The 27,015-nt window shown below is 42.3% G+C and overlaps 1 protein-coding gene and 1 pseudogene across 3 annotated transcripts in view; one reads left to right on the top strand and one right to left on the bottom strand.

The window, feature by feature from the left end:
- CDCA7L (cell division cycle associated 7 like) overlaps nt 1–10,787 on the bottom strand; it is a 63,360-nt gene extending 52,573 nt beyond the window's left edge. For 2 of the 3 annotated variants that reach the window (XM_014584744.2, XM_006169845.3), the window contains exon 1: nt 10,599–10,787. In XM_014584744.2, the coding sequence (XP_014440230.1) occupies nt 10,599–10,622 (24 nt within the window). In that variant the 5' untranslated portion in view covers nt 10,623–10,787. The remainder of the gene's footprint in view (nt 1–10,598) is intronic. The other variant, XM_006169844.3, reaches the window with a different exon arrangement.
- Nucleotides 10,788–22,140: 11,353 nt separating this feature from the next.
- LOC102497844 (26S proteasome regulatory subunit 4-like) lies at nt 22,141–25,404 on the top strand (annotated as a pseudogene).
- The last annotated feature ends 1,611 nt before the right edge of the window (nt 25,405–27,015 follow it).

Raw genomic sequence — 27,015 nt, 5'->3', positions numbered from 1 at the left:
CACAATAAAAAATCCCCCCCAAAGTAATCAATGTTGTTTTTAAAAGAGAAAAAATATGCATGGAGAGATATTCCAGACATATATCTGTACAAAGCTTAGAAGAATTATTCAGCAGATGAATGAATAGTCAATAAGCTGGAATTTCGGCAGAGGTTCTGGGAATGAAGTAAACCAAACCACACTTGAAAGGTTCTGGGTAACTTCCTCTTTCAGGGAGGTCAACAGACAGGAAACATAAAGCCAATGTTAAGATTTCTCTGGACCAAGAGATTGAGTATCAAATTGCACAAGTCTGCTCTGTTTCCAACAAAGTACTAGTAGCCTTTGGACAGAACGAAACAGAACAATTGGTCTGTCCTGGAGAGCTCTCCTTCCTGCCACAGGGAGTAGTAGTAACGGGAGCATTCCCTTCACCTCCATCACTCTAGCTATCAAAAAGAAACTCACATATTTCTATTACCCCAACAGTATGACCCCAGTTCACTCAGATGACAATCACAAAGTGACTCCAAAATGGAAATATGAAAGCTCTGGTCTACCTGTCAGGGAATGACAGATTAGAAAACCATAGCAAACAACCCCAAATATCAATCAATGGTGTGCATGTCAAAAATCCCAAGAGAATACAAAAAGGATTGTGGTATGGCCACTCCCCTGGGGAGTGATTTCTCTCCCCCACACCAACATCAGCACACATGCCCTATGGCCAAAAAAAAAAAAAAAAAAACAGCCAAGAAAACAAAAAAAAAAAATCAAAGTCTTAAATTTTTTTTTTCTTACTCATATTTCATGTCATATAGGCTAGTCAAAGAGGCTCTCAGATAGCCTTGAGCATTTAAGTGCTGTATGGGTAGAAGCTAGATCCCATATGGCTGACCAAGGCTAGAGCCCTGGCCCTAGTGGCTTATGAAACAGAGCAAGTGTGCCTCTGCCCAGAATCCTGACAGGATAGAGATCTGGAGAAAAAGGGACTGCAGTGAGACAGGGCATACTTTCCTCCACCTACCCAACTCCATTGAAAGAAGAAGAAAGAAGAAGGAAGAGGAGAAGGAGGAGGAGAAGGAAGAAGAGGAGGAGGGGAGGAGAGGGAGGAGGAGAAGAAGGCCTATGCTGTAGGGTAAGAGTCATCTTTAAACAATTTCAATGTGATGTGGTAAGTGCGAACAGGGAGGCTGGAGAGCATATGGCCCAGCAGTGGGGGCAATGGTCAGGAAGACTAAAGGCCGGGAGGTCATTCATGTCTACAGCTGTGAGATGAACTCAGGTTGGAGGAAGATTTGCAGTAGATTCACAGGTGAAAGTCTAAACCTAGAGAGGCTCGTTTTTCAAGAGGCGGCGGCAAGTGTCCCTGTGCTCACCCCTGACATGTGTTAACGGATCTCCACACTAAAGGGAGGTGAGAGAGGAGGGTCCTGACAGCCCAGCCCTGGAAGGCTGTATACAGGGAGCCTCTTGACACACTTCTGCCCTGCTAACAACACTGACTGAGGACATGGAAGCAAGCCCTAACAACCTCTGGGATGCTGCAGTCAGGCTGCTGACACCACTTGGCTCTTGGCATTGTGCCACAGTGAATGACACACTCCCTAAGAATGCATTCTTTTTTGGTGCCTAATTACAACCACTCAGCACAAGGTCAGGAGGACACCCAGACACACTTCAGTGAACTCTGAAGCTGGTGGTGTGGGAAAGCAGAATGACTTTATTGAAGTCAGGTAAAGGGCAGCTTGTGTAGGAGGTCACGTGCATGTATGGGAAAGGCTGAATGAGGCTTGTTGGTGTTTGACTACTATAGTAAATATCTTCCTGGGTACGATCTAGGTGTTTCTCTCCGGGGGGGGGGGGGGGGAACCTGGGACCAATTGTTGGGAAAAAAGGAAAAAAAAAATAGTTAAGAATGAACAATGGTATCAAATATATTGTTATTTTTCTTAACTTTCCCTTGTTTTTTGGTAGAAGTTTTAGAGAGAGACAGACAGACAGAGGCAGTGAGAGGGGATATAAGAAATCAGCCCCAGGGAGGATAGCCACCATCCCTTCTCCATTCTCCATCCAGGATGTTAGGCATGCACACACACATGCCTGATGTGAGTTTCAAGCCACCAGGTCTTGGACTCAAACTGCAGTCAATCATATGGGAGTCCAGCAACATAACTGCTACACCATCTGCTGGTCCCTAATTTTCTTTTTTAAACCAATGCTAAATGAAAAACAAAGCAAAGACTCTAAGACAGTTTGCATTTAAAAAAATGTTCTTAGCCATTTCATTATCAACCAAGTTTGGGTATTTTCCCCATTTTAATGGCCCTTTAAAAACATGAAGCTTTAAATAAAGATATTATGGCAGGAGATACCTTTTCTATTTCAGATTATTACAGGTAAGATTTCTAGTTTGTTTGTTTGAATTGCCAGAAGACATGTGCACGCAATAGAGACAGAGAGAGAAAAAGCATCTCCACCATGGGACGCAGCCATGTCACAATCCTTTCTCCTCCATTTCTCCATCCTGTTGCAGTCTGGGCCATGTATGCACACACATGCACTTGTGTGTTTTTCAAGCCAGCAGGGGTTGAGATTTGAACTGCAATCAGTCATGTGGGATTCAGCTCCCCAAAACAATGCTATGGGGCTGGTACACTTCTCCAGCTCTGGAGCTCGGCCCAGCCAGAATACTTTTTTTTTAATTACCTATTAATGATATAGCTATTTTTTAATTTTATTTAACTTTATTTATTCATTTATTTATTTCAATTTGACCAGAGAGAGACAGAGATAGAGAAAGAGAAAGTGAGAAAGCAAGCCACCAGGTCCAGGACTCGAACCACAGTCGGCCATGTGGGAGTCCAGCATCCTTAACCACCATACCACCTGCTGGCCCCGCACCCAGAACACTTTTAAGGCCACATGTGGGATGAGGAAGGGAACTCTTCCCAGAAGAGTCCTTTTTAATTTGACTCTTGTATTAAAATGCATCATGAAATAGACTACAAAACAGACATGACTTTGAAAGATAAAACTGAACATCTATGAGAAATTCTCCTTCCTATGCAGCATGGAGCTACGACCCTTCCACCACCCTGGTGCAGTACAAACTGGCTTTTCACACTTTAACAAGTTGGAGAAACTGTTATAAGATGTTCCAGCCCATCATAACTTCCACTAACCATTCATTGGCAGTCCCAAACCATCTTCTTTTTTCAATAACAAATATTCAGGACCAGCAGATAGTGTAATGGTTCTGTCGCTGGACTTACATAATAAACCGTGGTCCAAGTCCTGGATTCGGCAACTTAAAACTCACACCAGGAGCATGTGCGTGCATGCCAAAGATCCCGTGAGAAGAGAATGGAGAAGAGATTGCGGTGTAGCTATCCTCCCAGGGGGGTCTGATTTTTCACTTTCTGCCTCTCTCTCCTGTGAACGCACACACCACATAGCAAAAGTCTCTCTAAAAAAACTAAAAATAAAAATAACAAATATTCACCACCTATTTCATGTCAGGCCCTCACATGTCAGGTGGATAATTATCATTTCAACCCATCACATGATTTTGGGTCACCAGTCACTACCTGGGGAAAATCCTGGGGCCCTCCTAACAGCAGGCAGCAGAGGCGGTCCCAGAGTTCATTCCAAAAGAACCAGACTGCCATGGCTGGCTCACAAATGCAAGCACTCTCCAGATATGTAGGACCCTCCTGGAGTAGAGGATTGATTAAAGATGGGGCTGCCCTAAAAAATAACTCTGCTGCTTCTGTGGAGCTTTTGTGAGAAAGGATCCCCAGACCATATCCAGTCCTGAGCAAACTGCTACAACTGTTAGGGCCCACAACACCAGGAAATGTTTTGCCCACATACCTGGTAAACTGGGCTGGCGGGAAGCACAGGCTTCAGGACTCATATTACCAGTTCCGTATGTGATTTTTGCTATGTTTTGTTGAAGTGCACCATACAAACAGAACAGTAACTAGTATCCTACAAGTGCACGGCTTGGTGAAGTTTCACAAGCTACACCTACCCGTTTATAGCACCCATATTAATACCATTTTTCCCTCTTACAACCCACTTTATAACATGTGAACCAACCATCCAACCTTTAAATATCCTGCCTTCCATGAAAATACATTTTCAGGAATGCTACTCTAGTAGTTTGTAGCTGAAATAAGCAAAAGAAGGCAATTCTTTTAAAAAAGAGAATCAAGGGACCAGCAGTTGGCGTAATGGCTAAGTCACTGGACTCCCATGTTCTCGACCGCGGTTCAGGTCTCAGACCCAGTGGCTTAAACTCACGCAGGGCACGTGTACGTGTGTGCCCAAGATCCTGAGAGGAGAATGGAGAAGTGATTGCGGCATGGCCATCCCCCCTGGGGGGTGACTTCTCGCTTTCTGTCTTTCTCTCTCTGGCAAGTGCACATTCCCTATAGCAAAAACCTCTTAAAAAAAAAAAAAAAAGTCAATCAACAGGGCTGGCAAGTAGCATGGTGGTTAAGGTGCTGGACTTCTACACGGCAGACTATGGTTAGAGTCCCGGACCTGGTGGTTTGCTTTCTCACTTTCCCTCTCCCTCTGGTCAAGTTTAAAATAATAATAATCTTAAGCACAGTGCTAAAGATCAATGCTCTGCATGGCTAACCCACGTGGGAAGGATTTAGGTTCACATCCAGAGACACCCCTGCCCCAAGGCCAGGTATATGCATGTGCCCATGATCTGGGCCACCAGAAGATGGGGGTAGATCATGGCATCAAGACACTGTATGTGAGACCAGCAGGTGGCATGGTGGTTAAGGGCACTGGACTCCCACATAGCCAACCAGGGTTCGAGTTCTGGACCTGGTGGCTTGCTTTTACTCTCTCACTCTGTCCCTCTCTGGTCAAGTGAACATGAATAAATAAATAAGTAAATAAAGTTAAATGATTCTTTAAACACACACACTATAGGCTCTCCTGCTTGCTCACTCTCTTTCTCTCTCAGAAAAAAGTCAATACACTTTTGAGAAAGTGACTCATTACCACATGAGAGAGGAGCACAATGTGCTGGTACTGCCTTCCAATCAACATGACCAACTTGTGCACAGTCCCCAACAGCCCCAATCTAGTCATTTCTATCCCATGAAGTGGCATGCTTTTGGATTTTCTAGGTGGACTAGATGGTGGTAAGGAACAGACCTCTATGACTGCTCTCCACTGTCTCTAAATCAAAACATTATACTATCAGCCAATGCTCTAAGTTCAGGGAGACAACAGTCATCGCTGAGTCCAGTCGTCAGGAGCCTTGGATTGAACCTCAGCAACCACGTTCTCTCCATACAAACAGTGCAACAAAAGGGGACTGCCCTAGGAAAACAATGTGTCAGAGGTCTTCCTCTACTCAAAGCCAGGAACATTCCTTTTAGGGGCTATTAACTACAATAAAAACAGTAATTAAAAACTGTGGCCTCCAACATAATTCCTGAGATACATACCACTCGACGACACTGATTGCAGAGTCCTTTCAATAAAGAAACAATTTTGTCAACATAAAGTACACTTCTACTCAATGAAACATTACAGAGTCCTTAAAAATGAAAACTGTAAAGACCTCCAAGCTACTCAGAAAAATGGTTCCAACGTTGCTAAAGAAAGCAGAATTCAAGGACCAGCAGATGGTGTAACGGTTATTTCACTGGACTCCCATGTAGTTGACTATAGTTCAAGTCCCAGATCTGGCAGCTTAAAACTCACACTGGGCATATGTGCATGCATGCGTGTGTGTGTTCCAAGAGCCCAGGAAGAGAATGGAGGAGAGGGGATTGCGGCATGGCCATCAACCCTGAGAGGTGATTTGTCGCTTTTTGTCTCTCTGTCTGCCTCTGTCTCTCTGGTGAGCACACATGACCTATACCAAAAATCTCTCTTTAAAAAGATAAAAAGGAGAAAGAAAACAGAATTCAAACAATAACAATAAAGGTTATGCAAACGTGACGACTGTTCTACAGACACACAATAGATAGAAATGATCCAGAAAATGAGGCATGTGGGGGAGGGCGATACAGAGCAGTTCAGTGTTTTGTTTTAGTGTCAGCCTTTATTAACATGGCCACGTATGGCATAAACTTCACATTAATGTCATTCCTCTTCAAGTTTTCTGGGACTTACTCATATTCCCAACCTGACTTTCATACATAGTGTAGAACATAGTCTGTGAGATCCTAAAAAAGAGCCAGACCAGCTGCTAACATCCCCAGTCAGTCCCTCCAGTTAAAGTGCAAATGTACCATGACACCGCCATACAGTTAAAAAGTGAAAGGAGGTGTGGCCGGCAGGTGGTGTAGCAGTTAAGGCACTGGAGCCCCCCAGGGCTAACCACAGTTTGAGTCCCAGACCTGGAGGCTTGCTTTCTCACTTTCTCTCTCTGGTCAAATTAAAAATAAGTAAATAAATGAATAAGTAAAATTAAATAATTCTTTAAAAAACAAAACAGAAAACAGTACGTCATTCTCGGCATGCCCTTGGCCATTACGTTAGGCGAACATTTCTAACTTCATTATTTCAGGCAAAGTGTTGTGACCAATCAAGGAGGTCCCATAATTCCAGTGGTGAAGGCAAGGCAGTCTCTGGGGACAGAATTGAACTAAGAGCTTTCCCAGTAAGCTAGCCCTGAGCAAATGAGTCAATTGAACCTGATCTTTAAAATGCAAATACAACCTATTTCACAAAACTATAGAGAGGATTCAATCTAGTAACTTTAAGTACCTAGCACAGCATGATTTCTAAAAGGAAGTTAGGGGAGAAAAAAGAGGGCTCTTCCACTCCCCAAACCAAAGTCACTCTAGCACAGTGCAAGAACCAGCTGAGATCCAGCAGTAAGGAAAGGCAGAGAGTTCCAGAGTGCCCTTCATGATGGGGAGAGTGGGGAAAAACCAGCATTTCTGTGGCTTTCTCCTTCCCCTCTGACAATCCTTAGGCCAAGGACATCTGGTGCCTGGATGAAACCAGCCAGAAAGTCCACTATCCTCAGTTGAGGGCAAGGAGGAAAACAGATAGGAAGCATCAACTATTCATTTAAACTAAAACTCTGCCCCTTTATGCTGTGAGAACTCAGGACCTATTTTTGTGCTGAATACAGGGCACTAACATTTACTACCATGGAAGATAAATTCTTAAGTGTGAACTTGTTATATTTGCCAAATATGCTTCTGAGAGGCCCTATTTCATAAGAAGTCAATGCTTTTCACAAACAAAAAGAAAAGATGGTCCCTCTGATAATTCCTAACCCCAAGTAGCCTGGTTTAATTACATTTTGGCAAATAAAGATAACAGTTTTTTTACAAAACCAAACTATATCTTGGAGATAAAAAAAAAATAGTAAACTATAACTCAGTACTAATAAACAAAGGAAAAACTTTTTTTTTTTTTTGCTTTAGGGGGAAAGGGGGAGGGCGGAAATAGTGTTAGGGTTAGGGTTAGAGTTTAAGGAGTGTGTCAGTGAGAGGGAAAGTAAGAAGTCAGGGGAGTGTAGGAATAGCCACAGGGCAATCCCTTCTCCCCCATTCTCCTCCTGGGATCTTAGCCATGCACACACAAGCACTTGGTGTGATTTTTAAGCCACCAGGTACAGGACTCGAGCTGCAGTCAGCCATGTGGAAGTCCAGTGACATGTCTGCTATGCCATCTGCTGGCCCCAAGGAAAATTCTTATGAGCATTTAAAAATTAGTATGTCTAGGCTACTTTACTTGAATGATCTTATTGATTTTTTTTCCCTAACTTACTCCAGTATTCATAAGTTGTCTCAAGTCATAACTATGTTATGGTTTTCTGTCCCATTACTGATCACATCAGAATTGCTGTGATCTCTGAGGTTTCCTCCTGATCACTGAGAATTCAGCTCTGCTATGGATGGTAGTAGCACACAAGAATGACCAAATAGCCATTAAAAGTGATAAATCATTATCCTTCCAAAAAAAAAAAATAAAAATGACATTCTCCCCCTTCCCTAGCCCTGTGAACGGATTCTGGGGCTGGGGCAGACATTTTAAGCTACAGGATCAGATGGGGGCATTTTGTAGCTATAAGGTCACCACCAGAAAAACTCCGTTGACCCCTTCCACAGCAAGCTCCATAAATATTCATTAGAATCTTTAGCATCATTTCCTTCTTCAAGGATCCAACCTGTACCCTGGAGCTATAGAAAAGAGTCAAAGGAGGACAAGGACATTCAGGACCTACCAGTTTCTCAGCCAGGACCCTGAGGCAGTCCAGCAAGCTGCACTGAGAATCCTTTTACTAGGTATTATTTATGCCATTCATCATGAAAACACAAAGACACAATAGTTGGCCCAGCACGGACTACCCCATGGGAAGTGTGATCACTGGCAGAAGACATCAAATCCCACAGACTGGTAGAATCCAAAAAAAGTAGTGACTCCTAAATATTTCCCTTTCTCCTTGGCTCCTGCTAAATCCATAGGCCTAAGCTGCTTTGCTGGAATACGTGCTAGCTCTGTGCTTCCTGAGGTGTGGAAATGATACCGACTGTACAGGTGAGATTAAAACCCACCGCACGCTGTCTGCAGCCATATCTGGCGTGCAGTCACACTGCTTTATCCACAAGGCTGGGGGACAGGGCAGAACCACACGAATTGAACATCTTGCTGTGCTTCCAATGTTCATTAAGTGCTTTTATATGCAGTCACCTGCCCACCCAGAGAACCACACTGCACTAATTCACATTAAAGAGACTATAATCTGTTCACATTTGAATTAGGATGAACTGGAACATTTCCACTGGAAAAATCATCACGCATCTTAATTTCTGCTGCCAATTAGAAGGTCTTTTGGGAAAAAAACCTGATCATCTTACATAGAGTCATTTGCCCTAATTGGTTGGTGCATAATGGGTCAGATCAAATTTGCAGATTACCTCCATAAGTAAATAGCTTATTCCAGGTTTCTAGAACCATCAAAAATTAGCCTCACTGTCTGGCAGTAAAACTTTCACTTCCAACTATACATCTTGTGGGACCTTTTGAATTTCCTAAGCATGAATTTGACTACAGATGGTAGTCTACAATGAGCGCTCAAAGAACAAGTCTAAGGAGTGATACATTGTCTACCCACATTTTCTGTTGAAATTCAGAGTTCAATCTCTTTCCAGAGGTTTTATTTGTTTAAATCCCGGAAAAATCAAAGTCCTAGAAGCACAGGAAATATATAAAATAAAAGCCAGTGGCAAGGGAGAAAAAAAAAAATCTACCCTGCCTCAGTCCTCAGACTTGGCTTACTACTGTAGTCTTCCTTGCTTTTAATAACCTCCCTCATGGATGAATTTTAAAAGTAATACTCTTTTTCACAAACATTCACTACAGTAGGTTTGTCCTCAAACAACCACTTCCAGGAAGTCTTCCAGGAATTACTAAAATGGACAAAGCAGCCGTTACTGGCTCTTTCATTTGCCCGGATTCTGGCAGGTGACAGTAGCTTGGACTCACCAGACACTGGCTCAGGGCCTCCAAGGAGGCCAAGCCCCAACTCCGGCCTCCCCACGCCCCCGCACCTCCTGCCCTGTCTGGGCCAGAGCACCCAGGTAGAGAAGAGAGGTAAACACTAGGTTAAGATAAGGTGTAAGCGGTGAGTCCAAAGGCTTTCTCGTCAAACCAAGAGCAAAACCCCAATCTCGCACAAAACATCTCCGGTTCGCACAAGCAGCAGTATGGTTGTTTCCTTCCCTTTTTAGAAGTTTAATTTTAGTTCTTTCGAAAAACGGTTTTTATTGCTCATTTTTGAACGAAACGTTGTTCGCTACTAAGAAGTAGAGGAATGATCTTTTTGAAAAGTACTGAAGTCACGTTCACTTTCTAACCACTCATCCAAACGCTTGGGGAACTTACTCCTCTCAAGTGACAATGAGTTTTAAAGCCTAGTTAGGCCCACCATGCGTATCTGGGGTGGTGCTGCGTCCGTGATTTGGGATCTTACGACTTTTTGTTTTCAACTTGGCCTAATGACTTTGCCATTTCCTCCAGGGGGGTTACAAGTTCTTTGAAAACGTTTGTAAAAGTTCTAGAACAAAACCAAAACCAATTCCTTTTCAACTTTACTATCCAAGTCGGATTGGTCTGACCCGCTAATGCTTTTTAGAAAAATCAGCTTTTCTCAACCTTTCCTATCTCTGCCACTTCCCGGAGAAAGTGGGGGGTGGGGTGGGCGGAAGACACCAAAACGCAAACAGGCGCGCACACACTCACTCAGGACCTCTGCAGCGCTGCGCCCCCGCGGTCTCCCCGCCAACACCTCCCTCCCAATGCATCCACACCTGGGGCCCGCGACCGCAGTGGCCGGGCCTGCGACTCCGGGACAGCCTCCGGGGTACCGTGCGGGACAGAGCCGTGCGCCCGGCTGCCTGCGAGCGTGCGGCCCCTCGGGCGCGGGTGGCACCACCCTGACCCACTGCGCACACCTGCAGGGCGCGCCCGCCCTAGCATTCATGGGACCCGGCGCGCTGGACTCACAGCACCGCAGCCAAGGGCCACGTTTCCAGCCGAAGGCTGGGAGTGGGGCCGGGCCGCAAAGGGAAGGCACGCCATGGGCGCGTCGGGGCTGCGGCGGGCAGCCGGCCCCTCACCTGGGAGCGAGTCGCCAGCTCCATTCTTCCTAGCGGGGCTCCGGTCACTTCCTCGCACGCGGCCACGGGCGCTCAGCTCGCCCCGCGGCCACTCAGCCAGCGCGATGGGCTGGGAGCTCCGGCGGGCCCAGGGAGGGGCGCACTCGGCGCCCGGGACAGGGGGAGCGCTCCGCGCCGCTCACTCGGCGTCGCCTCGCCCGGCCTCTAGGCTTGGGTTGCGGACCCAACTTCGCGACTACGGAACTTCGTCCCGCAGGTGGCGCGACAGGAGGTTGCAGTTGGGCGCGGCGGGAGCCGGCAGCGGGTGAGCGGGCGCCGGGCTCCCCCCTGCAGCGGAGGGAGGGAGTGGAGCGGTCCGGCCGGGTTTAGCGCGGGAGAACTGAGAGGGGGCCGTCCCGGCGTAGCTCCAGCTGGCACGCCTGGCTACGCGCGCAGGATACTTGCAGAGTTTATTCCAGGTTGTGTCCTGGAGCGCGAGGCTATGCTGCAATCCGTGGAAAGGATTTTAGGGCGGCTTCAGGACTTGTTTTATTGTTGATGTGAAGGGGCGAGGTTCTGCAGCCTCTGAAAACATTTGCTGCAGGGTCCGCTTTGCACAATAGGAAACCGAGGTTTCTAAAGCTCAAATGGGGAGCTGCAAACCGGTCTGGAACCTTAGACAGCCACGGGACACAGTATCATTGCACACTAGGCCTCCACGCGCACTAGATAGCTCAGAAAGGCGGTTTAACTTAGCAGATACTAATTTAGCAGCTACTATGTAGCAGGCACTGGGTTAGGCCTGGGAACCCAAGGGTCAACAACAAACAGTGCTCTCGCTTCAGTTTTACAGTCTGGGAGCCAGTTTCTGACATAATGATGTGAATAAAGGTAATAATGATACAAAAAAGTGTTATGACGATTACATGATTTTTATTCATTTTCATTGATAATGTAATACTGCTAATTTGGTCACTACCACGCGTTAATCATTGTAATGATGATGCCAGTAAATGTAAAACTGGAGCAATGAAACATACCATTAGGAAAAAGGTAAGCGGTATTAAGGTGTTGTAAAATAGGGAGACTTAATCTTGCAGAGAACAAGGAAGACTAAAGTTTGAGGAGTGGGACCAGTGGATGGTGTAATGGCTATGTCACTCGACTCCTATGTAGTTGACCGCTGCTAGAGTTCAGGACCGGTGGCTTAAACTCACGTAGGGTGCGTGTGCGTGCGTGCCCAAGATTCTGAGAGGAGAATGAAGGAGAAGGGATTGCGGCGTGGTCATTCCCCCTGGGGGTGATTTCTCTCTCTGTCTCACTCTGTCTTTCTGGCAGCGCAGGCGCCCTTTAGCAAAAACCTCTCCAAAACAAAAGTTTGAGGAGTAAAGAAGTGAGTGAGTGGAGATGTTGTGGAAGGCTTTGAAGCAGGTAAATGTCCAACCCTAGCATGTTTGCGCGGCAGACCGGAAGCCTATTTACGATTGTGGTCATGAGTACATAAGTGAAATCATCTCTGTGCCTGCGCCTGCAGCCCTTCTCAGCCGCTTGGGATCCGACCTTCACCTTTTTTTTTTTTTTTTCTTTAAGGAGTGAATGAAATTGGCCATTTACTCAAGCTTGAAGAGAAGACATCTGAGAACAGGTTCTCCTTCCTTTCATCATTAGTGTAGCACAGGTATTTACGCGCTCAGTGTCCCAGGCTCTGAGGATAATAAGACCAAAAAAAAAAAAAAGTCTGAGGAAAATGTTTTATTTTCACTGGATAATTACCTTATTGATTATAGCCTTTACATTTTTATCATGCTGTAACGTTTTCCTCCACATAGGGTATCTCCTTGAACCTTATCAATCAACATTCTTGCAGATTCTTACTGTCCAGTTTTAAAACAAGGAAAGTGAATCAAAGAAAGATACATTAAAAGAAAGATTCCTGATCCTGCTGGCCTGCCCTCAGGTCTACCCTGGAAACCTTTCCTTCAGATGCAACATTCCACTTTCCTTTACATTTCCCCTTTGGCTGCCAGGAAGTGCAGAGTACTCCATCAGAGACTTGTTTTGTGTTGTTTTTAGGTAATTACTTCCCATATGAACCAATTATCATATTAGCATTTATTTATTTTCATTACAGGTTGCATCAACTCCCTTTCAGAAAAGGGAATATAAATTTGAAGTAGGTCAGATTTTGCAAAGCACTCAAGCAACTCAGACTTGTATTATTTAGAAATCCGGAGTCTTTTTAGAAATTAGTCATAACTACAGCAAGACTCTAAAAGAGTCAGGTCCCAGCTACTATGGAGGTAAAGGGGGGCGGGGTGAGGCATGTCCAGACCCTGCTTAACAAATAACCTCACACATACAAGAAATTTGCTATAACTAGCTCTAACTCACATGGAAACCTAAAAGCTTTCTTCTTTTGCTCAGCAAAGCAGTGGTATTTAGTAATGGACTCTGTAGTGGTATGTTTTGTTGTCAGGCTCTGGCTCCATTTTGTTTAGGGAAATTTTTAAGACACTGAGGGATTTTAGTATCACACTAGGATAATACTTCCTACTAATGGTTAGTAATGGCGTGGGGTAAGGGGTGAGCTCTGGCTTTCAGTATGGCACTGTGAGAATGCGTGCAGAAGCAGTAGTAGACGTACTGCAGCAAAGGAAAAATGTAATGTTTGCAAACTTCCTTTAAAAAGTCTGTCTAGAAATTTATGCTTGCTTGCTTGCTTTTTAAATATTTTCATGAGAGAATTTAAAAAAATTGGTCTATAGTACCTTGAACAAGGTAAGAAAATTGTGATTAGAAGGTAAAAGAAGTGAAAAATGTGCCACTCCAAAATATGCCATTTTGGCACATTTATATTTTAATTAAAGGCACTTTTAAAGTAATAGCAGGTGCAAGAAAATCACTTTGACCTTGCTGTTTCTTAAGAGGAGATGAAATTCCCAAGTGAAAGCTGCCCTCCCTTCACACTAGAAGAAAATCAACATTTTTACAAAGGATAGGAAATTGAAGAGGGAAATTTGTACAAATGTTGTTAAACTAACCTGTTTCTTCCTAGTCACTACTCTATCAATTAACTACTCTAGCCCAAGCCTCTTTGCCTGAACTTATTTTCAGTTTACTACTTCGTGCAATTCAGCATTGTTAGGAAGGCTCCTGTATCATGTAAAACTTGTATTAAATAAATATGTATGCTTTTCTTTTGTTACTCTAGTTTGTGTCATTGTGTTCATTCTTGGGCCTAACTGGAAGAGAATTTTACCTCCTATATGAAGCGATCATTAAACCTTTAACGGACATGAGAGTTGTGAAGGATGTCGGTCCTGGCCCCCAACTCTTGTTCTGTAAAAGGAGGACAGATGTGTCCCTTCTCTGAAGTAGTAGCTAGGCCCTCCCCACGGAGCATAATTGTGGGCAAACTCCTTAGTCTACTTAGAGAAACACATCAGTTTGGTGCTCTGCACAGCTCAACAAAGACCCTTTGGCAGAGAGCAATAAGTAGTGTGGGTAACCTGAATACTCCTTAGCATTCTATTTGACCGTGAATTTAGAAAGTGACAGATAAACAAATTAGCATTCTGATTGTTCTCTTTTGGTCTCTTAAAACTTCCATCTCATACTGATTAGATAAGACCTAGCCTGAAGCTGGAGACAGACATCCCTAAATTTAAGACAATTCAGAGAGAAAATTTCCAAGTTGTTACAGAACAAAAGATACAGAATCAAGTCTCTTGTACCAAATCATCATCTAACAATGACTATGTGCTTTCTGGGAATTTTTCTTTTATTATAACTTAGTATTATGTCCTCCTGACTTGGCTTGCCAAGATAATAATGCCATGGTCTCACAATTTAAGTATATTCTCATGAAAACCACATAAATAGCTTTAGAGAAAAGGATCTGGGCAATCAATAATCAACTGAGTGCAGAAACACAATGAAACCTTAATGCCCATGGATCTACCGAGAAGTCAACAGCAATAGTGACTTCAATCATGGCAGCTAACCCAACAAGAGCTCACAAAGCTTCAAGCCCTGTGCAAAATTCACCTATGCATTCCCTAATTTTATCCTTCTATTGTAGAGTTGTTCTGTATCTGCTCCTCAACATTAGAGCTGTAAAAATAAATAGTATTTCTAGGTCCAGCAGCTGCATGGTGGTTAAAGCACTGGACTTCCACATGGCCAACTGCAATTTGAGTCCTGGACCTAGTGACATGAAAACCACACCAGGCGTGTGCAAGCATGTGCCCAAAATCTGGAGAGGAGAAGCAAGATGGATGGCAGCGTAGACATTGGTGGGGGTATTTCTCACTTTTCCTTTTACTGTCTGTCTGTCACTCTCTGGCAAGCACAGACGCCCTATAGCAAAAACCTTAACAAAATATTTTTAAGTATTTGGAATTCCTTAGAAATGCTATGTAAACTCCAAATATGATTGTTGCAGAAATCAGACTGTCAAGAGACTAAGCACTATTCCAGAGAGTAAGAGAACTCAGGTGGTTATGCCCACAGACCCAGAGGAGTTCATACTCCAAAGTCTGGGCACAGATTTGTGAAAGTTACAGGGGTTATATAGTCAGGGTTCAGGGATGTTGCAGATAAACTAGAAAAGTCAAAGCAGTAAAGCAGTTGCAAACTAACTTGTAACATTTCCCAGTTCCTACAGAAACTGGTAAGCAGGCAATTTACAAAAGTGGAAGAGAAGTATTTCCTGTTTGCAAGCAGCTTTAGCAAACAGCATCCATATCCTGATTAATGCAATCCATACATCAATGGCTTTTGCAATACATAGTATGTTATTTATAGTTTAAGCTGCAAACATAAACAAAGATTTTAAATAAGGATTAACAATAGGTAATAATTAAAACAGATTATTTAATAATTTATCTAAGACTTTATGTATTATAAGAGAAAATAGTAATGGTGCATTTTTAATTAGTGGTACCAACAAAAGTCTCAGGGCAGTTTTTAAAGAACCACATTTTCCATAAGGAATTACAGTTGACCCAGATCAACGACGACTTGAACTGAGTGGGTACGTTGGTATGTAGATTTTTCTTCAATAAATGTGTTTTCCTTATAGCTATCTTAATTGCATTTTCTTTTATTTAGCTTGCTTTATTGTAAGAATATACTATATAATACATAAAATAATGTGTTGAGTGTTTATTTAATTGGTAAGGCTTCCAGTCAACAGTAGGCTATTAGTTAATTTGTGAGGAGTCAAAAGTTATTCTCCCAGATTTTTGACTGTCCAGGGAGTTGGCACCCTAACTCTCTTGTTATTCAAGGACAACTACATATAGGTAACATCTTTTTCTATTTTTTTCTTTAGTTTTTAATATAGGGCATGTGCGCTCACTGTAAAGCAGAGAGAGCAACAGAGAGGGAAAGTGAGAAATCATTCTAGGGAGATGGCCATGCTGCAATCCTTCTCCTCTCCTCCATCTCTCCTATTGGAATTTGAGCACGCATGCACACATGCTCAGTGTGATTTTCAAGTCAACAGATCTGGAACTGAAACAGCACAGTCAGCCATGTGGAATCAAGCCAATCAAATCACCCTTAACCTCCATGCCATCTGCTGGTCCTATAGGTAACATTTTTTTTTAAAGAATTATTTATTAAATTTTATTTATTATTATTATTTTTTAATTTGACCAAAGAGAAGGAGAAAGTGAGAAAGCAAACTACCAGTTCTAGGGTTCAAACCATGGTTGACAGTGTGGATATCCAGCACCTTAACCACCATGCCATCTGCTGGCCCCTAGGTAACACTTTTTAAAGTATGCTAAAAAATATCTCTATAAAGAGTTCAGAATAAATGTATCTATAAAAAAATAACTTTTAAATTCCTTCTGAAATAAAAGAAGTCATGAAATATTAATTTTTTAGAAAAATCCAGAATATTTTAACTTTTTAAAAGTAATTATTTAATTTTATTTATTTATTATAATTTGACCAGACTGAGAAAGAGAGCAAAAGTGAAAAAGCAAGGTCCAAGACTCAAACTGTGGTCATCCATGTGAGAATTAAGCACTCTTCACCACGTTGCCTACTGGCCCCAAAATCCAAAGTATTTTTTTATAAGCAGTGTTTTTCATTTGTCTTGTCAAAGCTAAAATAACCACCTAGCTAGTATTTCAGGAAATGATTTCAAACTATCAGTGTTCATTACAATATTAAGAAAACTATTCCTTCAGCCATGCTTGATCATTGCACTTACTTGCCAACCCTCGCTCAATATTTGGCAAACAAAATAAGCCTCTTGGATCATAAAAATAGAAAATATGGGTTTAGAAATATAAAATGTCTCTGAGTAGTTGGCTCTACAAATATTTTGTATTTATACTGTATTTTGGAGGGGAAAAAATCCCACGACTTTTCAGACTGGAATTTTTAAAGTTGTTACAGACTTATCCCTAATTTGGAAAAAATAAAAAAGCAAATAAACAAGTATTTATATACTGGTAATAAGGCTGAGTTGCATTTGTGATAGCAGAAAACCCATAGATTTGAGACTGTTGTAGGTTCATTTATTAAGCTTCCAGATGATCTGATGAGCAGAGGTATATTTGAGACCTATTGCTCAAATCTAGCTCAGTGGTTTCCAAAGGGTGGTCTTACCACCAGCAGATTAGTATCACTTAAACTCTGGTAAGATATCTGAATTCTTAGGCCCTTCCTCAGACATACTAAGTCGAAAACTCTGGTTGTAGAGCCCCACAATCTGGATTTTAACCATGATCCAGGGGATTCTGGTCTTGGCTCAAATTTAAGAACCTCTGTGGAAGGAATTCAGGGTCTATGTACTGCTTACCAACTAGGTAACTTGGGACTAATTATTCAGTTTCATTTTTCTCATCTGTAAAATGGGAATATTTGCCCAATGCATTCTACAGTTCTCTCTCTCTCTCTCTCTCTCTTGCTGTGCTTATTTATTTTATTACTAAGTAAAAATTGTACATATTTATGATATACAGTAAGATGTCTGATAGATGCATACATTATGGAATGGCTAACTCGAACTATTTGACATATATATTACCTCATATACTCACCATTTTTCTGTAGTAAGAAAACTTAAAATCTACTTTTCTTGGGACCAGCAGTTGGCATAATGGCTATGTCGCTAGACTCCCGTGTAGACAACCGTGGTTCGAGTCCTAGATCAGATGGCTTAAACTCACGCTGGGTGCATGTGTGTGCATGCCCAAGATCCCGAGAGGAGAATGGAGAAGAGAATTGCAGCGTGGCCATTCCCCCTGGGGGGTGATTTCTCACTTTCTGTCTCTCTCTGTCTGGCGAGCGCACGCGCTCTATAGCAAAAACCTCTCCAAAAAAAAAAAAGACTCTTCTTAGCAATTTTCAAATGTTCAATATATTGTTATTAACTGTAGTCGCCAAGATGTATGATAGACCTCTTGAGATTTATTTTCACTCATCAGAGAGTGCATGTGCACACATGACAGAGAGGCAGAAAAGTACCCTCTACGGGGCTTGGTAATGCCACAATCCCCTTCTTCTGGTTCTCCAGCCCATCAGGATCCTGGGCATTTTTTCAGATTCACTGGGCAAAGGACTCAAACTGTAATCAGCATGGGCTTCCAGTTCCACAATCCAGTAAGCTACTAACTGGACCACAGATGCTGGGTCAGATCTTTTTAATGTATTTCTCTTAGTTAAACTTTTGTTTCTTTTGATCAATGTCATCCCAATTCTCTGTTTCTAAACAGTATTCTTATAAGATGAACATGTACTATTAGCTCATCGGTTCAACGTATTAATAGCAGTAATCCTTCAGAATGTGTTTATATATTATTTCACTCGGTCATGTGTATATATAATGCTATCCTCAATTTTCAGATGAGGAAACTGAGGCTTCCACAATTTAAGAAACTTGTTCAGGATGACCCAGCAGAGCCAACTCATTATTCAGATCTGTCCTGCTAAGCTATACTCTTCCTCCTTTTGCCTTTTTTTCAGGTGGTTTGAGAAAAAGGGAGAAGAAATTCAGACTTTAATTTTAAAAAACAAGACCTAGTTCCTTTATGTGCTAATTTCCCAACCTACTTAATTATCATGCCTAAGAATCTTACAGCTTCTCCCCATTTGTTTCTGAAAGCAATTATTTTTCTATTTACGGACACTTGCAACAAGTGTTCTTGCATTCTTTTCAAGTGTCCTCTCCCCAAGATGTCCATCCCTTTCTCTCTTTCCTAAAATTTGTACGTGGTCTAGACTTCAATATGATGAAATTTGTCACAGATCGTTTTTGAATATGATCATCATCTCTTTAACCCCTTTCACCTCTGACTGACTTACCATGTCTGGATTCTTTTATAGCTTTTGAGTCCAAATAATCTTCTGACCTTGGTAACTATACCTCAGGACCAGGGAGTTTCTGACAGTATAAAACTCAAGATCTAATCATAAAACTGTGTAATGAAACCAGTAACCATAAATGCCTAGTTGGGCCCAGTACAACAGGACTTAGGCATTTCTGACCATTACTTCCACAGCAAATCATATCTATATATGAAATTGAACAAGACTTCTGCTACTCTGAAAGCATGTTAAATACAACTTGTTATAGAATGTCATTTTGTGGGGACCAGTAGATTGCATAATGGTTACATCAGTGGACTCCCATGTGTCAACCACAGTTCGAGTCCTAGACTGGTGGCTTAAAACTCACACCAGGTGTGTGTGCGTGCATGCTCAAAATCCCTAGTGGAGAACTGGAAGAGAAGGGATCGAGGCATGGCCATCCACCCTAGCAGGTTATTTCTCACTTTCTGCTCTCTGTCTCTGTCTCACTGGTGAATATACATACCCTACAACAAAAAAATCTCTCTCAAAAAAAACAAACAACAACAACAACAAAAACAGTTCTTTTGTGAGTACAGCCCAGTCACTGCACTTACAAACAGGAGCTAGACCATTCCAATCATATGCTGACCAAATAAATGTTACATTTTGCATCTTTTTGTTTTTGAAGAAAAGCAACATACCAGCTCTCTGCCTCATTCCTACAATTGCCCTCACCCCATCTCTTCTCTCTGCATTTTTCCCAGACACTCTCAAACCATCATGCACTTTCTCTACCAGAGCTTACAGTACTCCATGTGGATCAGGAAAGGTGTAGAGGCTATTTCACGTAAGGAAACATAGGTTTTATAATTCCTTAGGAAAGCTGGGGTAAGTAACTGCCCAGACAGAAATCTATCATATTTGAAACGTGAAAGAAGCTTCCCCAAACTATTGATAGTAACAAAAGCAAAAAGCAAACAGAAAATCAAAATTATATTTATAATAATAACATGTGAACTTCTACTTATTCAGAAACTTGTGTTTTCTGACCTATTAGTCATGACTAATAGGTCATGTCGCTGGACTCCCATGTAGTCGACCGCGGTTCGAGTCTCGGACCCGGTGGCTTAAACTCATACCGAGTAAGTGTGCATGTGTGCCAAGATAGCCATAGCCTAAAATCATGTTCTGAAATAGGGTAAAGCTACACTTCAACTGCAAAGGTTAAATGTTTCCCATGTGCCTTAGGGATGAAGAAGGGTTAACTCAGTGTCTCACTGGCACCTTGGATATTTTAATTGGAAAGGCCCATCTGGAACTCCCAGGTGCTTCAAACATTCTTGCTCCGCCTCCCAGGTTCTTCCCAAATTAGTCCTCTCTTGACTTCATTGAAGGTGGCTGACCTTGTATTTTCTAAGTTCTTGCCTTCAGACATAAAGATTGCAACGTGTCAACAGTTGGCATCAAACTAAGGACAGATACATGGCAGACTACGGGGGCCAGCTGTGACCTCCAGAGATAACAACAAAACAACCCAAAGATCGACAGATGGTCACCCTAATTACCCAATCATAGCCCTCCTTTCCTTAAGCCCAATAAAACTCCTTCGAGCGGATGCAACTCTCCACATCTGGACCCTTTCCTCTATTGACAAGTGAATAGATTAGTTTCTATCCTCTTTTTTACTGAGTTTGTGAATTCTTTCATAACTTGCAACCAAGGCCATCCTAACATACTATACTGATTACCATAATATCAACCAAAAAACACCTCAGCCACAGATCAGAAACTGATATAAAAGGCAAAGTGAACAAATAATTTGCTTGACATAGATTTTTCTTCTCTATCCCTTCTCCCTTAAAAAAAGGAGGTGTGGGACCAGCAGTTAGCATAATGGCTATGTTGCTGGACTCCCACGTAGTCGTCCGCGGTTGGAGTCTCAGACCCGGTGGCTTAAACTCACACAGGGCACGCGTGCGCGCATGCCCAAGATCCCAAGAGGAGAATGGAGGAGAAGGGATTGCGGTGTGGCCATCCAGAGGGTGATTTCTTGCTTTCTGTCTCTCTCTTTCTGCCGAGTGCACGCGCCCTTTAGCGTAAACCTCTCCAAAAAAAGAAAAAAAAGAGGTGGTGGTGGGGAACAAACTTAATGTACCAAATTAGTCACAGGCTAAAATTAATTCTAAAGTGTATTAACATCTGGGCAAAACTTTTAACTGAAAGTGTTTATTTCTTTAGCCCTCCTGAAATCTTCTAGAAAACCCCTGGAGGTGAGCAAAAAACACTTCTGCTTCAGTGTCTGCATGTTGATTCCCTCCAGCAACAAGGTAACCTCGTTTCATTTTGCAGGTGGCATTTGATAGTCATTGCACACCTCTAAGCTTTAAAACCTCCCAGTTATAGCTACAAATAAACAAAAAAAGCACTTGCTCCTGGGGCAAAAGCTGATCTTTACATCAATTGTATCTTTTTTCATTCCCCTTGAGGGCTAAAATAGAGGTTGAAATGCACCTCTAAAAATGCCCTTTCAATCAAAATGTCTGTTGAGATCATTGTAGATTCACATGCACTTAAAAGAAATACAGATTCTTTGTACACTTTGTCCAGGTTCCTGCGATGGTAACACTTGAGAAACTAGTACACTCCCCACCCAGGGTACTGACCTTGATCCAGTCCACCAATCTTATTCAGAGGCCAGTTTTACTTGTATGTGCTGGTGCTTGCTTACCTTGTTCTGTACATTGTATCACCTGTGGAGGTTTATGTGTGCTCCACCAGCCTAAACAGTTCCACATCAAGAGCATCCTTCCTGTTGTCCTTTTAGAGTCACTCCCACCTTCCTCTCACCTGCTCTCCCCATTCCTTAACCCCTGGTAACAACCAATTTATCATTCATTTCTAAAATTCTGTCATTTCAAAAATATTACGTGCCTGGAATCATACAGTCATGTAACCTTTTGAAATGAGCTTTTGAAAAAATTCAGCATTATCCCCTGGAGAGTCATCCAAATCCTCGTGTATCAACAGTTCCTTTCTGTAGCTGTGCAGTGTTCCACTTGTGCAAGAACATCTGGGCTGATTCTAGTTTGGCAGTCTTGCAGATAAGGCTGCTATGAGCATTTTTGTGAATGTGGTTTTTACCTATTTCTTCAAGATAAATGCCAAAGAGTACTGTTACTGAGTTGTGTGGTAGTTGTAAATGTAGCTTCCTAAGAAACTGCTAAAACAGGGCTAGAGCATCCAACGCAAGATGGGTCAAAGTCAGAGTGACAGTCATAGTCCTGGAGGTGGCAAGAAGGGTGTAAAGGACAAGAAAAGGATGTATGAACCTCCTGTTTCAACTAGAGTGGGGGGAAAAAAGGAGGAAAACTGAGGGACCACATGCTGCCAGCAAACTGCCACTCGTGACACCTCACACACAGTGCCAGTTAAAATTACTGAAATTAGAGAGAATTAAAGACTACCTTCTCATGGAAGAAGAATTTATTAGAAATCAGGAACAGATGAAACCATTAAAAGAAAAGCAAAAGGAGGAAAGATCAAAGGTGGATGATCTGAGGGGGACCCCGATGTCAGTAGGAACCTTAGAAGAGATCATTGATGACAATCATGCCATTGTGTCTACATCTATGGGCTCAGAATACTATATCCACATTCTTTCATTTGTAGACAAGGATCTGTTGGAACCAGGCTGCTCAGTCCTGCTCAACCACAAGGTGCATGCAGCAATAGGGGTGCTGATAGATGACATGGATCCCTTGGTCACAGTGACAAAGGTGAAAAAGGCCCCACAAGAGACTTATGCTGATATTTGAGGGTTGGACAACCAAAGTCAAGAGATTAAGAAATCGGTAGAGCTTCTTTCTCCTTGTCCTGAATATTTTGAAGAGATGGATATAAAGCCCCCTAAGAGAGGGAGGTCATTCTCTATGGTCTACAGGTAAAACCTTGTCAGCCAAAGCAGTTACAAACCAAACTTCAGCCACTTTGTTGAGAATGGTTGGCTCTGAACTTATTCAGAAGTACCTGGGTGATGGGCCCAAACTTGTTCAAAAACTGTTTTGAGATACTGAAGAGCATGTACCATCATGCTTATTGATGAAATTGATGCCATGGAGACAAAAAGATATGACTCAAATTCTGGTGCTGAAAGAGAAATTCAGCAAACAGTGTAACTGTTGAACCAGCTGGATGGATTTGACTCAAGGGGAGATGTGAAAGTTATTATGGCCACAAACCCAGTAGAGACTTTGGATCCCGCACTTATTAGACTAGACAGCAGTGACAAGAAGACTGAGTTCCCCCTACCCGATGAAAAGACCATATTTGGTCTTATGAAGTGCATAGTTCAGATTCCCACAAGCAGGATGGCACTGGCCGATGATAATAACCCTAGACGACCTAATCATGGCTAAAAGTGAACTGTCTAGTGCTGACATCAAGGCAATTTGTACAGAAGCTGGTCTAATGGCTTTGAGAGAACACAGAATGAAAGTAACAAATGAAGGGAACCAGCAGTTAGCGTAATGGCTATGTCGCTTGACTCCCACGTAGTCGGTTCACGTCCCAGACGCTGGGCACGTGTGCGTGCTTGCCCAAGATCCTGAGAAGAGAATGGAGGAGAAGGGATTGCGACGTGACCATCCCCCCTGGGGGATGATTTCTCGCTTTCTGTCTCTATGTCTCTGTCTGTCTGGCGAGCGCATACGCCCTATAGCGAAAAAAATCTCTCCCAAAAAAAAAAGAAAAGAAAAGAAAGTAACAAATGAAGATTTCAGAAAATCTAAAAATATCCTTTATAAAAAAACAAGAAGGGACCCCTAAGGGGCTCTATCTCTAGTGAACCACCATTGCCTTCTGGAAGTGGTTGGCAGTTTTCCTGACCCTAGTGAGGAACGAGGTTGGGAAAGTGCCCAGAGGAATCCATGTTCCAATTGATTTTTACTACAAACCTCCCATGTGTCCTCTGCAATGTGGCGTGGAGGATCCCCACCAGGCAGCATTCACCCACTGGTCAGTGTGCAGCACTCTGCTTTCCAATAAAGTGTGGTCTTTCTCACACACACATACACACACACACACACACACACACACACACACACGAAACTGCTAAAACATTTTCCATTCTCACTCACATATGAGAGTGACCCAATCTCCTCTCTAGGATCCAATATCCTGCTCAAAATCGCATCCTCTCTTGCATTTAGCAATCTCCTTTTTTTTTGTAAATTTTATTTTAATCATTCTGAGAAGTATGTAGTGACATCTCACTGTGATTTAAATTTGTATTTCCCTGATGGTTAATGATGTGTAGACCTTCCCATTTGCCACCTATATATCCTTTTCCTTTTTTTATTTTTTAGAGATATATTTGCTATAGGGAGTGTGTGTTCACCAGAGACAGAAAGCGAGACACGCCCCCCCCCCCAGGGGGATGCCACATTGCAATCCCTTCTCCTCTATTCTCTTTTCAGGACTTTGGGTACACACGCACACACTCTGATGTGAGTTTCAAGGTAGAGGTTCCAGGACTCAAAGTATGGTTAGCCATGTGGGCGTCCAGTGAGGATATAAAGCCCCCTAAGAGAGGGAGGTCATTCTCTATGGTCTACAGGTAAAACCTTGTCAGCCAAAGCAGTTACAAACCAAACTTCAGCCACTTTGTTGAGAATGGTTGGCTCTGAACTTATTCAGAAGTACCTGGGTGATGGGCCCAAACTTGTTCAAAAACTGTTTTGAGATACTGAAGAGCATGTACCATCATGCTTATTGATGAAATTGATGCCATGGAGACAAAAAGATATGACTCAAATTCTGGTGCTGAAAGAGAAATTCAGCAAACAGTGTAACTGTTGAACCAGCTGGATGGATTTGACTCAAGGGGAGATGTGAAAGTTATTATGGCCACAAACCCAGTAGAGACTTTGGATCCCGCACTTATTAGACTAGACAGCAGTGACAAGAAGACTGAGTTCCCCCTACCCGATGAAAAGACCATATTTGGTCTTATGAAGTGCATAGTTCAGATTCCCACAAGCAGGATGGCACTGGCCGATGATAATAACCCTAGACGACCTAATCATGGCTAAAAGTGAACTGTCTAGTGCTGACATCAAGGCAATTTGTACAGAAGCTGGTCTAATGGCTTTGAGAGAACACAGAATGAAAGTAACAAATGAAGGGAACCAGCAGTTAGCGTAATGGCTATGTCGCTTGACTCCCACGTAGTCGGTTCACGTCCCAGACGCTGGGCACGTGTGCGTGCTTGCCCAAGATCCTGAGAAGAGAATGGAGGAGAAGGGATTGCGACGTGACCATCCCCCCTGGGGGATGATTTCTCGCTTTCTGTCTCTATGTCTCTGTCTGTCTGGCGAGCGCATACGCCCTATAGCGAAAAAAATCTCTCCCAAAAAAAAAAGAAAAGAAAAGAAAGTAACAAATGAAGATTTCAGAAAATCTAAAAATATCCTTTATAAAAAAACAAGAAGGGACCCCTAAGGGGCTCTATCTCTAGTGAACCACCATTGCCTTCTGGAAGTGGTTGGCAGTTTTCCTGACCCTAGTGAGGAACGAGGTTGGGAAAGTGCCCAGAGGAATCCATGTTCCAATTGATTTTTACTACAAACCTCCCATGTGTCCTCTGCAATGTGGCGTGGAGGATCCCCACCAGGCAGCATTCACCCACTGGTCAGTGTGCAGCACTCTGCTTTCCAATAAAGTGTGGTCTTTCTCACACACACATACACACACACACACACACACACACACACACGAAACTGCTAAAACATTTTCCATTCTCACTCACATATGAGAGTGACCCAATCTCCTCTCTAGGATCCAATATCCTGCTCAAAATCGCATCCTCTCTTGCATTTAGCAATCTCCTTTTTTTTTTGTAAATTTTATTTTAATCATTCTGAGAAGTATGTAGTGACATCTCACTGTGATTTAAATTTGTATTTCCCTGATGGTTAATGATGTGTAGACCTTCCCATTTGCCACCTATATATCCTTTTCCTTTTTTTATTTTTTAGAGATATATTTGCTATAGGGAGTGTGTGTTCACCAGAGACAGAAAGCGAGACACGCCCCCCCCCCCAGGGGGATGCCACATTGCAATCCCTTCTCCTCTATTCTCTTTTCAGGACTTTGGGTACACACGCACACACTCTGATGTGAGTTTCAAGGTAGAGGGTCCAGGACTCAAAGTATGGTTAGCCATGTGGGCGTCCAGTGACATAACTATCATGCCTTATGCTGGTCCCTCCCCTTTCAATTAATTGACTCTTCAATGTCTTCTGCCTATTTTCTAATAGGATTTTTTTTCTTTTTTCTTTCTTTTTTTTTTTACTGTTGAATAAGAGAGTTCTTTATATGTTTTAGACACTAGTCCTTTGTTAGGTATGGAGGTTACAGATATTTTCTGCCAGTCTTTGCATATCTTTACATGTTCCTCACATGTGGTCCAATTTATCAATTTCTCTTTTATGGATCATGCTTTTAGTGTCAAATCACTTAACTTCTTGTCTACACATAGATCATGAAGATTTTCTTCCATTTTTTTCGTAAAAGATTTAATAGTTTTACATTTATGTTTAAGTCCATAAGCTAGTTAGTGTTTTATAATATATATATGTATGTATAGTATGAGCTTTAGGTTGAAGCTCTTTACCATTATTATAATTATTATTGTTATTGGTCTATATCCAACTGTGTAAACGTCATTTGTTGAAAAGGCTATTCCTCCTCCACTGAATTCATTTTGCATCTTTGTCAAAAGTCAGTTGGGTCTACTTTTGGGTTCTATATTCTGGCCCATTGAGATGTGTGTTTATTTCTCTATGAGTATCACACTGTGTTTATTATAGTAGGTACATAGTATAGGCTTTAAACAGAGCCCTCCCACTTAATTCATTTGTATCAGATTGTTTTAATTATTTTAGGACCTGTGCCTTCGCATATAAATTTTAGGATTAATTTGTCTATGACTACATAACACCCTATTGAAACTTCAATAGTAATTAAGTCTATAGATCAGATGAGGGGAAAATGAAATTTATTATATTGACTCTTCCAGTCCATGAACATGTTATTTATTTATGTTGTATTTGATGTCTGTCATCAA

This window comes from Tupaia chinensis, unplaced genomic scaffold (genome assembly GCF_000334495.1).
Source record: "Tupaia chinensis unplaced genomic scaffold, TupChi_1.0 Scaffold147534_1, whole genome shotgun sequence".
Lineage (NCBI taxonomy): Eukaryota > Metazoa > Chordata > Mammalia > Scandentia > Tupaiidae > Tupaia > Tupaia belangeri.
Note: the sequence above shows the minus strand (reverse complement) of the source record. Positions and strands in the feature narration are given on the sequence as shown.